This window comes from Vipera berus (assembly GCF_964194415.1).
Source record: "Vipera berus genome assembly, chromosome: 2".
Classification (NCBI taxonomy): domain Eukaryota; kingdom Metazoa; phylum Chordata; class Lepidosauria; order Squamata; family Viperidae; genus Vipera; species Vipera berus.
The window spans coordinates 230,275,090-230,289,347 of NC_138203.1; the positions used below are offsets into that span (position 1 = coordinate 230,275,090).

Genomic DNA, 14,258 nt, shown 5'->3' on the forward strand with positions numbered 1-14,258 from the left:
TTTATTTTCTTAGCAGAATCTTGGAAGACAAAATACACCCTATTTCAAAAGAATGTCATGACACGTGTTTTTAAACTGCACATGCTATGCATGATCAAAATTAAATAATGAGTTTTTTATTCTAATACTCACTGCCCCACACTGTTTGCAGTGGTGTCGTCTTTTTGTAATGGAATTAAAGCTTTCACTGCAACTTTTGCAAGCTTGTTTCTCTTTATCTCTTTTTGATTTTGAAGATTTTCTGCAGCACTCAGGCTGGAATGAAAAATTAAATTTAGAAAGATCACTACAAATCAGTAAAATGCAGCTCAAGTCCTATCATATTATTTAATATCAGTAAGGTATATATTTAAACTATGCAAAGAATAAAAGTGCAATAAAGTTACCAAGATCCAAAGTTTGTTAGACTGATCACCTTGAAAATAAAACATTAAATAAATTCTGACAGAGGATGGAGTTTCTAAAGCACACCTAGTAACAATTTCAGATTTTCTGTAAAGTCTATTTACATATTGTCAGTCTCTCTATCCTTCCTAATATATAATCCACTTCACCTTTCAGAATCTAGATCTCATGTCATAGAAAAAATGATGCAGAAAAATTGGGACAACTCGTGGAAGTCTTCAACACCTTTGGTTTTCTTTATACAAGGATTCTTAAATTACTGTGGGACTGCCTAGATAGCATAGACACTTAAGAGAAGCACAAAGGTTATTCTGAATCTTTAGTATTCCATAAGATCCACCACAGTAAATAGTTTTCCTGAATTAAAGCTTGTCACAGGACAGAGGTAGAGATGGCTGTAAGTATTCTGTGAAAATCCTATTATGACCACGTGTATTGTTGTACAAACATCCTTGTCCCACTTACTGCTCAGCTAGCAGACAACACCTGCTAGGGGGAAGCAAGAGAAAAATATATGTGCTGTCTCTTCAGGGATAATTTTGGACATTGTCATAAGTGAAAAGGTCATCCCCATGTTTTCTCTGCTGGCAAGAACAGCAGGTTTTATAATGGTGGATACAAACTCAAATCATTTCTTGGGTATGCCACTAAATTGGAACTTCTAATGGGAAAGATATTAAATATCATAAAATACATAAAAAATTAATTGCATTTAATTACATGTTAATTACATGTATGATTATGTGAAATTAAGCTTGCTTCTTGTCCTGTTTGTCTTGTCATTGCCCACTTTGAATCCCCTTGTCTCTTAAACAAAGCTTACAACTTGAAAAAAAGAAAATAAAGCTATTCCAAATGGCTGATGAAATTACAGGAAAATATAATTAAGTCTCATATATTTGACTCTGGCATCAGCAAGTATTGTGGGCCCAACTGACAATAGGTGGGAAACATGCGGAAGAGGCCTTCATCCTGCAGTGGATAGACAATGGCTAAAATGATGATGATGATGATGATGATATTTGAGTCTAAAAACTGTTTCAGACTTTTGAACATATCGGGAGTTTTCATTTTAGATATAAGTCAACATATTCAGCACAAATACTTCAAAGAATAGAGGGCTATTTCCCACTAAGGCAAGGACAGGCTGCAAATTTAAAAGCAGCAGCAGTAATAACAACAACTTCTATTGCTTTGGAATTAAAAAATAAAAAAAAACTTATCGAGGATCATATAATCCCATCTATTTTCCCCCCTGAACTTTACCACTTTCGTTTTCCGAACTAATTGTGATCATATCTCAATGTGCAAAGTATTTTTCTTTTAGCATACTGAACAGTATGAAGAAAGTAGCTTCTGGTCTGCTAACTATTATCACCAGCAAGTGGCAGAGTTCACCTTTGCTGTACTGGTTAATTATCTCTTATCAAGCACAAGATCAAGCAAAAGGCAATTACTGCATTCACATCAATATGTGAAAATAGGATGTTTCAATTTAACATTGTACCCCTCCTGTGCATTTTAAAGAGCACTAATTTTAACAGGATTGTATTTGGTCGTACATAGTCTATTCAAATAACATCATTATTAAATAACTGACACAAGTGACATTCTAAAGAGAAACACTGATAAAACTGCCGTAGATACAGAAGGCTGATGACTAACTGACAATTCTTAAGTAATCTGTAATTAAAGCAACTAATTCCCTTTCAATGAGTGGCAGAAGGGTGGGATTTAGACAGAAAAAAAGGCAGACATTTCTTTAGCCCCAGGGAATAAAATGCACAAAGCCACTGTAAAAGTACATTTTCCTGACTGGACCGGGACTGAACCCAGTACTCAAAATGTCCTGAGAGAATTGGAACCAATAAGAGAAAGTGGGGTGCAAAAATGCAGTAGATGCACGAGGGAGCTTTTTTTTTTCCTTTTCTTTTCTTTTAGTGTTTTCCTCTATTTGCACAGTGTTACTTTGCTTCCATTCTCCCATGTCCTTCTGTCTTGTTTAAAAGCTAATGATTTTATGGAGCTCTGCCTCAAGTAACTTGATGTACACAAATAGATTATTTTCTCAAATCTTATTTTGTTGCCTTTATTAAAATAAAATAAAAACTTTTGTTGGTTTTATTGTGAGATGATAAAAAAAAATCCAGTGTTGGTTCTATACTACCACTAGGCTCCTTAGAACTGCTTGAGTTTGGTAATTTTGATAAAAAGGAGAATCTGGAGCCACTTATTTAAAAGCTTAGTCTTTGGAAAGGGGGGTTTCCAGTATGGCCCATCTAACTTTCGGGTGAGAGAGGGACATCTCTCCTTTCAAGGAGAAGTGAAGGCAGCATAACTTCCTGCCTCGCTGGACTTCATAGCGGCACTAAGATACCTCAGAATTCTGCAGATGGGGTGGGCATGTGCAAAAATTTGGAAGGATCAGGCAAGTTTATGCATGTGTTTGCAATAGACAGCATGCTGCTTCTCCATTATAAACTTAGCAAGTTAAGGTTGACTCAGCCTTCCATCCTTCCGAGGTAGGTAAAATGAGGACCCAGATTGTTGGGGGCAATTAAGCTGACTTTGTAATAATGCCACTGGGGGTGTGTGTGAAAGCCCTAATAAGCAGGCATATACATAGAATTAAGGCTACTGCTAAGCTTGTAAGCCGCCCTGAGTCTTTGGAGAAGGGCGGGATATAAATGGAATTAAAATAAAAAAAATATCTGTTTGGCTCAAATAACTCAGGATATTTATACTTCTTTTTACCTTTGGCCACATCTGAAAATCAGTAACCTATTTTGTATCTATCTGCCATTCCTAGCACAAATGAGCCTAAGTAGCTGAGATCAGGCATAAATTGAATGAATAGACAGCTGCCAGCCAACAACTTCTGAGTGGTTAGAAAAAATGGGCTTTCTCCTACAGTTCAAGCCAAGGTTTCTTACAGTAGAGCCAGAGGAAATCAGTAACTTCTTTTAGCCACATATTCATTTAATTGATATGAATAAATATAATTTAATAATCATTTATTAAAATCATTATTAAAATGATAAAAACATATGAAGAATAGTTGCAGGAAGGACTACGGGTGTCATGATAGCAATGTTCCAATATCTCAGAGGCTGCCACAAAGAAGAGGGACTCAAGCTATTCTCCAAAGCACCTGAGGGCAGGACAAGAAGCAACGGATGGAAACTAATCAAGGAGAGAAGCAACCTAGAACTAAGGAGATTTCCTTATCAGTTATCAGTGATCAGTGGGATGATTTGCCTCCAGACGTTGTGGGTGCTCCAACACTGGAGCCTTTTAAAAGAAGCCATTTGTCTGAAATGGCATAGGGTCTTCTGCTTGAGCAGAAGCAAGGTCCCTTCCAACCTGTTATTCTGTTATATGTGGGATAAATTATAAGCATGGCAGCAATAATTATTAGTGAAATTCAAGATGCGCATGATTTTGGCTTAAAGGTTGGCCTTGAGCAGCAAATTAAAAGTTATCTTTCCAAGTGGACAGAACAATATCAAAAGTGGGCCTGAGGGATTTACAGTGGAAAGATAGGTTTTTCCGGGGGAAACAGATGGCTGCATCCATTTGGTCCATAAACTCTCCATAATATTTTAAAATGCCAAATTAAAAAGGCTGAATTTCTGACCTAACCTTTTCTAGAGAGGTTTTGGGCAGTTCATGTCCATAGGTATGTGGCCTATGTAATACTCACGAATGAAGAGAACACTCCTATATGTAACACTCCTGATCTAAATAATGTCTGAAGAATAAATAGAGTAGAAAATACTTTAAATATTGAAATATGATGGAATTCCCTCCCTTGAGGCAGAAGTCTCCACTCCAGTAGTTTCCTGCTGACTGCTCATGATTTTTTCCACAGTGCGTAAATTTTATTTGCAGGTGTCATAGATAGTCCTTGACCTGAGGCCACAATTTTCACTGCTAAGCAAGTGGTTATTAAATGAGTCGTGTCTAATTTTATAACTTTATTTGCCATGGTTGTTGAATGAATGACTGCAGTTGTTAAATGAATCACAGTCATTAAGTGAATCTGCTTCCCCCACTTTGTCAGAAGCCAACTGTGAAATTCACAAATAGTAATTACGTGAGCCCAGGATGCTGCATATGTTATAAATGCAGGCCAGTTGCCAAGCACCCAAATTTTGAACCCTTGACTATGATGTTGTGGGAATGCTACAAAGGTCATTAAGAGCGAGGACCAAGTTATATGTCACCTTTTTTCAGGGCCACTGTAACTTCCAACAGTTGCTAACAAAACGCTTGTAAGTTGAGGACTGGTTGAATCTGCTCTCTTTGTTTGCTTTGGTTAAATAAAGGTATTAGTTATATTTTTATTTTCTTTTAAATGATTCAAATGCAAGAGGAATGAGTATGCCTTAGAAGAGTGAAATGCATATCTTTATCAAAATAATAAACAAATTCGGGTTTCCCTTATAGGGGGTTGTGGTAAACCCACTGTAATCCAGGGGGGTAGGGAATATGTCTGATTGGCCCTCTGATGCTGGTATTATCTATATTTGTTATTGCTCAGCTGGGGAGGGAAGATATCCTCTTAAGCATCCCTCTCTCCCTGAGGAAGGGTTGCCAGAGAATTGTGGATGAAGCAGTTCCAGAGACTATTTTTATGACACAGCAGTGCTTGTTCACCACAAAGGCCAAAAATATTATTCTAAGTTGAGCTATCTTCACCCCAGGCAGCCCAACATCTTCAGCCGGACCCGATTGTAGGATGGACATTCTTCTATCTCCAGGAAACGCCTCTTTTCTTTTCTGGCGGCACCTGCTACAACATTCATGTGCAAATATAAAGGGAAGGGTGCATTTTCCTCTCTAGTAGCACTGTCTATTTATATGTAGATTTACACAGACTTAAGAAGCCGATCAGTCACCAGGCGGAAACACAACTGATTAAATAGCAACAATTTCTATTATCACATGGCAACCCTAATTATAAGGAAGACTGGTACAGCTGAATTAGGCAGAGCAGTTGAGCCTAGAGTTAAATGGAGATTTTCATGTGAAAAATACTGTCTGGAATCTGAGCAACTGACAATTTGAAGCAGTCTATGAGGCCTCTTTCATATAGTATGTATATTGCTATGGTTGATAGGATTTGCTTGAATGTGCAGCAAGCTGCACTTAAAGAAAGTACAGGAAATTAGGGCTTATAGGTTTCATAAACCAGATATATGTTAACGCTTTGTATTAGAAAAGATAAAGCATAACCTTTACACGGCAAAAATGCTTTTGTAAGGAAAATGGAAGGGGAAAATATGACATGCAAACCAGTTTCTGTTTCCTCCACATGCACAAATGCACACACGTGCACTCACACACAGAGAGCCCCATTAAACAAAGCATTCTGACATCTGCTTTAATGAGGCATCGGTTTCACAACTGCTTACCCCTGTAGATGCGCTGCTGCTACTGTCTGTTCCTGGCATGGATTCCATGGAACTGGTGCTCACTATCTGATAAGAGAAAGCCAAAAACAAACCAAAACAAATCAGTCCTGATATTAGATTTAAAGGTTTTAAGAAATTCTAAATAAAACATTCAAAATGTTATATACTTTATAATAGTTATAATAATGCAAACTTTTTAATGTTATATACTTTAAATGTCTACTTTGAATAAATAAAATATTTTAAATATTTTATTTGAAATAAACATTGAAAGTATATAACATGTTTTTGAATAAAAATGTTTGGTCTAGTGCAGGGGTCCCCAACCTTGGCAACTTTAAGACTTGTGGACTTCAACTCCCAGAATTCCTCAGCCAGCAAAGCTGGGAGTTGGAGACCCCTGGTCTAGTGGTTAAGGTACCAGGCTAGAAAGCAGGAGACTGTGAGTTCTAGTCCCACCTTAGCCATGAAAGCCAGCTGGGTGATTCTGGGCCAGTCACTCTCTCTCAGCCCAACCCACCTCACAGGGTTGTATGGTAGGGAAAGTGGGAGGTGGATAGTATGTTGGATATGTTCGCTGCCTTCAGTTATTTGTAAAATAAGAATACAAATAAAACAAACAAAGAAATAAAAGAATCCTTCACGAGTCAGCCCAATAACCCCTTGTGTTGGCTCAAGTACTTTGGGAAAGATAAGAACTACTGTGTCAGTACTTTATCCTGACATTTGCAATTGACCTAGAATGAACATCTGGCACTATCAGGACCATACAACAGTGTGCTAGCAAGGTATTTGAGGATGCCTAACATTTGTATGAATGATTGATATGAAAATACGTGAAAGGCATTTTAGCTACTATAGAATTTTGTGGCTTTTCACATTTATTTATTGAGAAAAAATGATTCAAAGCTACATATGTGGGTGTGAGCGAAGTATGTCAACCCTTGCTTTCCGTAACTATTGGGCAGCAATAAGTGCAACTAAATAAATGAACAATGTTTTTTGACTCCTTCGCTTAACTGGGTGCTCTTTATTTAGTTTTAGAATTTGTATGGAGAACGGATTACATAGGTCATACTTATGCAGAAATGTTGAAAATTCAAAAGAGTTCACAAACGTCTAGGCATCATTGTATGCATAAATTAACAATAACCTAGAATAAGTTCAGATCATTATATCACCAGAGATCTATATGGGTCTCCCCTGATATTTCAAAAGTCTTTGAAAACTTAGTTGTTTGTCCAGGGTTGTATTCCCCAATACCCCAAATATTTCCAAGTACTTTGGTTAGAGTATTTGTTAAACTCCTAACAGGTTTTCTTTGGTATGTTAAAGATATGTACTTTACTTCTGTTTTATTGTGATTTACTTTTTAAAGTGTAGTTTGTCTAAAGTCATTTAGAATCAGGCAACTGCTAAATCAAAGCAATTAATTAAACAAAACTTAATTTAAAATTCCCATTTCTTACATTTTAGCTTTTTATTTCTGCCCTGCAGGTGAAATCCAGACCTGTCAAAAGATCCCACTGAATATATCTGAACAGGTATCATACAATATATCTTAAATGCTTTGATTACTTACTGATGAATCTGGGAAATGCTCATCTTCTTGAGAAAAAGAGTTATTAAAAGCCCTAAATGTTTCACTATTCTGTTTATGTTTTTCAATTGTTGCTTGGATGACCTGTGATAGTTTCAAAGAAAATAAGTAAAAACAATTTTCAGCAAAGTCCTAGACCAAACAAAACATACAATATTTTTCTTAAATTATCATTAATAGATGTCAATTGTTTAACAAGTTTACCTTTTCAAGTCAAAAAATTGCACATTAAAATTATTCAGAAAACAGAGTGTCTTGCAGATAATGGCTAAGAATTTTTGCAAATTGAATACAAGGTTTATCTGAATTGTTTAATGGAAAGAATGAGACAGATAATGGATCTTGGAGAAAGCAGCAGATGAGATTATAACTCAGAAACTGTTTCCATTTTAAAAACTTAAGTTGCATTACTGAAATAGAGTATATACCAGGCTGCCAGTGAAAATATAGTGCAAAATATGATTTCATGAATTTTAACCCAAACCAAGTATTGTGAATGCATCTTGCCTGCTCTGAAAAAAAACCCCAATGGTTTTTGACCTATTCTAAATTTTCAGACTGTGGACTTCAGTTGAGATGGAATGTCTAACAGATTCTGGCAAGGTGAAGGAACACAAAGTATTGTTATGAAAGAGATACAGCTCAAAATAGGGGGGAGCATGAAAAAGGAAAAAAATACTGCCTTAATTATAATCTAATCTAATCTAATCTAATCTAATCTAATCTAATCTAATCTAATCTAAGTGTATAAATGGGATAAATAATATAATGAAATATATTTTTAATATGAAATGTTTGAGGTTTATTTATTTTATTTATTTTTCATATGTTTGAATCACCCATCTCCATCACAGGTATCTCTTATATTATTATAATGTCATGTCATGTCACATTATGTCCTGGCAGGTCGTGTCACATCATATCATTCCGCCAGTTGTTAGCTGGGGACCCACCCCAATCCATGCCATTGCAGGCTTGTTCCTTCCCATCCCTTAGACTCAGTTAGGCAAGGGACAGCCTCTAGCTCCTCCCACCCACCTATTCCATACCCCCCCCCCCAAATCTTTGCCCTTTTGGCCACCCTGTACCTATCCTTGCAGTGTGGCAGGTAGCCCCAGAACTGCACTGAAAGTAGCTCTGGGGCTACTTTCCACGCTGTGGTTTAGGGACTCCTTGGCGTACCACGGCTCTAGGGCTGCAAGAACCTAAGCAATAGTGCAGTGTGAACCCGCAGCCATCCTTGGAAGCCATAACTGCCTGAGCTGCTCACTGCAAAAGCACAGTGCCCTGGGAAGACCCAGCTGCTCCAGCAGCAGAGAGCAAAGTAAGAGAAAACCTTGATAAAATAGATTATTACCTGAATCCAATCTTTCTTTTCATCTTCTGTCCTATAAAATTAGAACAAAGGGTTTGCCTTTTTATAGTACCAATTCTTTGATAACCGGAGTTAAAGAATTTAATATATGGAATTGTTTTAATGTCTGAAAGGGATAAACTAGGGAACAAAACTTCACATCTTGTTAGACAGCCAGCTAAACTAAAGTCTCAGGTTTTTTTCTTCTCCTGTACCATGAAACAAAGAATTCCAGAGGCTTTCTGTCCCACTGTGCTTTTCCACTCAGAAATAATGCTGCCCTCCAGGTAGCCTCCACCTTAAGAGTGCTCTATGCACACCATACTGTCACCTCTTTAGGTTTCTTCTACTCATCATCTTTTCCAATGAGCCAAACAAACCTGCTCCATGGGAGGCCAGCCTTCAAGGCAGAAGCCTTTAGAAGTTTAACTAGTTGCTTCACTGGATCTTTGTCTTGTTGAAATTGCAAAAGAGGAACAAAAAAGGCTCAAGATAGACCCGCTATTTCAAAGGGCTCCCTTGAAGCATCTTCGTGGCACTTTCCAATAGGAAAAGTAAGGGGTGTGTAAGGAAAGCTCTCCTGTGCTTCCTTCTCCTTCCTCTCTCATGAACGTATATGAAAGTTGGGAGGCAAAGCCATGCCCCTGAGAGTTGAAGCCTCAAATATTTCTTATTCCTTGTAGTGGGATCTCCTCAGGAGCTGCACATTTTCATTGAGAAGGATTTAATCTCGACTCAATACTATTCTCCACTTGAACAGCACTCATTCTTTGCTGGGATTGAACATAAGATTATGACAGTTAATTGTCTAAGCAATTATAATATAGACAGGATGCATCAACTTTTTTCCTTGTAATATTTGCCAAACCTTACAATAGAAGTTTAGGATGGGAAAGGTCCCATTCAAAATAAATAAATATATTTAGGGGAAGAAAAATAATCTGTACCTGGCTTGTAGCTCCAAGGATCTTTTCTTTCCTGTTATTGAAAAAGTATGGGTCACATTTTGCTTGACAATTTCCTGGACCTAGGAAACCAAACCAACATTTTGGCATCTTTTAGTATTTAATTCTAATCATGATCAGACAAACCAATGTATTTCTCTCAACAGGAGAAGTTCATTCAGAAATGAATTCCTTATTAAAAATAAAACAGTAACTATCTTAAACAAGACTAGAAATGCATACGTCAGAAATTAAAATCAGAAGAATCAGATACAAACCTGCAATCCTGCAATATCAATTTTTTCACGAACACTGAATTTCTGACCTATCAACCTCAGTTTTGGAACACAGTATAACACCATGCTGTTAAACTGCAAATAACAAAAAGGTATTTGTTATGAAGTTATTCTTTACATAATTCTTTCATAAGAATACATATATGTATGCAATAGTGGCGAATATCTGTAGCTTGGGTGTATTTGTATGTATATATGTATTTATAACCAAATTCTTTCTTATATATCTTTTCATGAATCATAAAATATAGCTTTAGTAAACAGATATTGTACACTTTTGATACTTATTAGAAGATTCTAGATTGTAGAATTGGGAGATTTAGATGTACTACAATGATGTACTTTTAGGGGATTTTTACCTTCAATGGAATCGTGCCCTTCCTTACTACCAAAAACAATCTGTGCACATTCCCTTTAGGGCATGTTATGCACATGTACTGAGTTATTGTTTTATCTTTTATTTATTGTATTTCTATTTCACTATTCTCTAGGACAGGGATGTCAAACTGCCTGTTCGCGGGCCGGATGCATCACACGTAAGCTGTGTCCACCCCAGCTCCTGCAAGGGGAAAAAAGTCACGATACGTAATGACACGTCATATGATGCAGCAAGTTTGGCACCCCTGCTCTAGAATTTCAAGGCCCCTATACAAGGGTCTCCCTAATTTGTTTTGATAATTACAGCAGTCCTACTAGATACAGTGATCAGCACAGAGTCAGTGAGCACCATGTTTGAATGGGGACATGAATGTGACCTAAACTGCAACCCTACACTAAACTGCTCCTTAAAAGTATCTCCAGGTAACTTCTTAGAAGAATTCATTTGATGTAACAGCAGATAACTGTGCCAACACTGTTCTGTTCTATCTTTATCCATAAGGGAAATTTGATATATTTAGGATAACAAACTCCAGAATTACTCATTATGCTTCCTTATCTCTCACTGACATCTGTTATTTAAATGTTCTCTTTATTGTATTTAATAATCTAAATTTAAATTTTATATTATTGTGAACACATATATAACCTCACAATAGAGGATTCAGGGACAATAAAGTCTATTGCTGCAACATATATAATACTACAAAAATTGCACATGAAAAGAGTTTTTAGATATAAAAATAAGTAAAGCCTTGCAGATTATTTGCAAGTTTCTAATTTCTAGTCTGTTTTGTGCTAAAGTTGCAGAAGGATTTATTTTGCCTATAAATGCACACCAAATGCACAGTTTATATTATGGCAATAAATTAGAAAGGTAATAATGTGGATTGAAGTTGTTTAACAAATAGCATCCTGTTTTATCTAACACAGAATTCTGGCTGATTCCTGGTTTGTTTTTGTCCCCTTTTCAAGATTCTTGACAATTGATCAAAGGTAAGGCAAACACAACTAAGAAGACACAACTGTTCAGACCAAACTTTTCCTAAATAACATTGTTCTCTCTAGATTGTCCCTAGTAGCAGTATTCACATTCAAACAGGGGGGGACCCCCAATACACTAGCAAAAGCCCTAACAATTTACTTACACACAGAGACACACAAAATCCCTCACTAAGATTAAAGGGAAAAAAGCCCAACATCAACTATTTCTAAAATGTTTGGAATACTCTTTGAATGTAGTAACACCAAATGGACTGATCATAAAAGAATGAAAGCCATCTAAGAGGGGTAAGAATACTGTTTCAAAGCTACTGATAGTTTGCCGAGTATGGGAGTGTGTGCCAAGGATTGATTAATCTAGTCAAAGGAGCTTATGTGGGCAGGGTGTAAGGGTTTTATATTAAAGAAACCAAGTAACTCACCAGAAATAAATACCTATCCTGTGCTGTGCCATTCTTGGCTGACAGTTTTTGAATATGACCCTCTTTAATCAATTCATTGGCAGGATTAACAATGTCTTCTTCTCCACCAAGGCGTTCATATACTTCTAACAACTTGTGCATCTTTTCCTACAAGAATAAAAAAAAAACCCACTAATTTTGGTATCTCTAGTATTTACTAATTTATTATAAATGCTACAAGAGAAGGTAATTCCATCATTTAATAAAACAATATGTTAGGCATTAAATAATTATTGTCAACCTTAATTTTACACTCTTGTACAAAATAAGTCATCAGAACAGTTTTTCTAATAACAGAAAAACTTCACACACAATCATAGCAGTGGGGACTTGTTTATACACACATTTTCTTTTGATGTCACACCATCACTAAAAAGTCCACAATTAAACCTGCATGCCTTGCAAAGAACTAAAACGTGTATGCCCATCTGCAGTAGTGAAATGCCTGCAATAATATAGGCACATAGGACATTTTCTACATTCAGTAAGGAGAGATAAAAGTTGTCTCAGCCATTTTATATTGTGAATAAGAATAATTTCTACTATCTGTCTTTGTAAGGTTTTTATGGAATCCTTGGTTCTCAATATTATTTCTCTTTATCTCTTTTTTATCTTATCTTCATCTTGCAGCTGCAGGTGCCAATTTTCACACATTAGTAATTATCAGATGAAGTCAGAATAATCTGTTTTTTAATCAGTTCCTATTTACCTTGTAGCAACATAAAAGAAACCTATGAATATCAACTTAAACACAATTCTGCTATAATGGCTTACTGCATAACTAATATTTAGAATTATTCCAAAATCTGCCTGTGTATCAAGCAATAGGAATAAGCCTTTAATAAAATTAATAAATAAAATAACATATAGCACTAAAATGATAATCTGAGAATCTTTCAACTGAAAAAATAGTTTTAATATGCTATTTTTATTTCTTAGAAAAGCAGAATGTTTTGCATGATACATAGATGGAATCCCTGTATAATAGTTACAAACATAAAGGTATAATTGTCTTAAGATCTTCTAGTATTAACATTTCAGCTTTATACTTTAGATTTGATTTTAAGTTTTTTAATATAAATTTAACTCTGCAGGAATACTTTAAAAGTGTTGTTCTATAAAACCTAAACCTTCAATTCAACCTCTCTGATAACCTTATGAGCATTAGCACCTGAGAAAACTAGACTAATTTTCTTAAATAAAACCAGTGCAAAATATTTTCTAGATTTTCCTGTTGTCAATAATAACTTCTACATAGTACAGATCGCTTGAAGTTATAACGGCACTGGAAAAAATGACTTGTGACTGTTTTTCACACTTGCGACCATTTCAGCATCCCCATGGTCACCTGATCAAAATTCAGACACTTAGCAACTGAGTCATATTTATTATGGTTGCAGTGTCCCAGTGTCATACGATCACCTTTTGCAACCTTCTGACAAGCAAAGTCAATGGAGAAGCCAGATTCATTTAACAACCGTGTTACTAACTTAACATCTGCAGTATATTATTTGTATTAAAATGGGCTATTCAGTGATTCACTTACCAACTGTGGCAAAAAAGGTCAAAAAATGGAGTAAAATTCACTTAACAAATGTCTCATTTAGCAACAGAAATTGTGAGCTCATAAGTCAAGGACTACCTATACTGTAAATAATTTATAACAAGTAGTGAGAAAAAAGTCCCACAAAGCATGCACATAAATGTTAAATATAAAAACACAATAGTTAAATTTTAGTCTGATAAATATTAGAGAGTTCAATGAGTATGAGCATCATTACGCAGCATTGATTAAAAAAAACTGTTTCAAGCAAGTATCTCAGCTGATGGCTCAGATGACATTTGTTTTATGTGCTTTCTACTCACCATCTTTCGGATGGCTGCATTTGAATGGTTTGCTGCCGTAGAAATGAGCTCCAGAGATTCTGCAATGTAGACAGTAGCAATTATACATTCTGAAGATTGCTATTGGTTAGTAGTACAGTTTTCATTTTCCTGGTATGTACAAACTGGCTCCAAAATTGCAAGCTAGCGAACTCATTTCTCCCTGCACTATGTCCATGCCTTTTAGGATCAATATGAATCTAAGTCTTCCAGTGTTAGCATCACTGATAAAGTAGCACAATATGCAGTAATTACTAAGCAAAAGAAAATTGTATTTACCAAAATGTCAAAACACAGTAAATTGTGTTGAATGGACAACATGGTATACATCTGTCTCTTAACTGGTAATTTGTATTAAAATGGGCTATTCAGTATGAAAACCTAACATTCTCTTCTACTTCACAAAAAACATACTACATTGATACATACTTATTAAATTCTATTGCATATAATCCTATATATGGAAACAGAAAATGTGACTTGAAAGAAATTGATCGGTTCCTTGAAAAGTCAATTT

At 35.8% G+C, this 14,258-nt stretch overlaps 1 protein-coding gene across 1 annotated transcript in view; it reads right to left on the bottom strand.

Moving 5' to 3' along the window:
- FGD3 (FYVE, RhoGEF and PH domain containing 3) overlaps positions 1-14,258 on the bottom strand; it is a gene marked incomplete at its 5' end in the record, with an annotated part of 43,969 nt that overhangs the window by 8,927 nt on the left and 20,784 nt on the right. The window contains 8 exons of the mRNA XM_081319064.1: positions 133-255; positions 5,823-5,888; positions 7,405-7,506; positions 8,780-8,810; positions 9,724-9,803; positions 9,999-10,091; positions 11,819-11,965; positions 13,724-13,782. Of these exons, the coding sequence (XP_081175190.1) occupies positions 133-255; positions 5,823-5,888; positions 7,405-7,506; positions 8,780-8,810; positions 9,724-9,803; positions 9,999-10,091; positions 11,819-11,965; positions 13,724-13,782 (701 nt within the window). The remainder of the gene's footprint in view (positions 1-132; positions 256-5,822; positions 5,889-7,404; positions 7,507-8,779; positions 8,811-9,723; positions 9,804-9,998; positions 10,092-11,818; positions 11,966-13,723; positions 13,783-14,258) is intronic.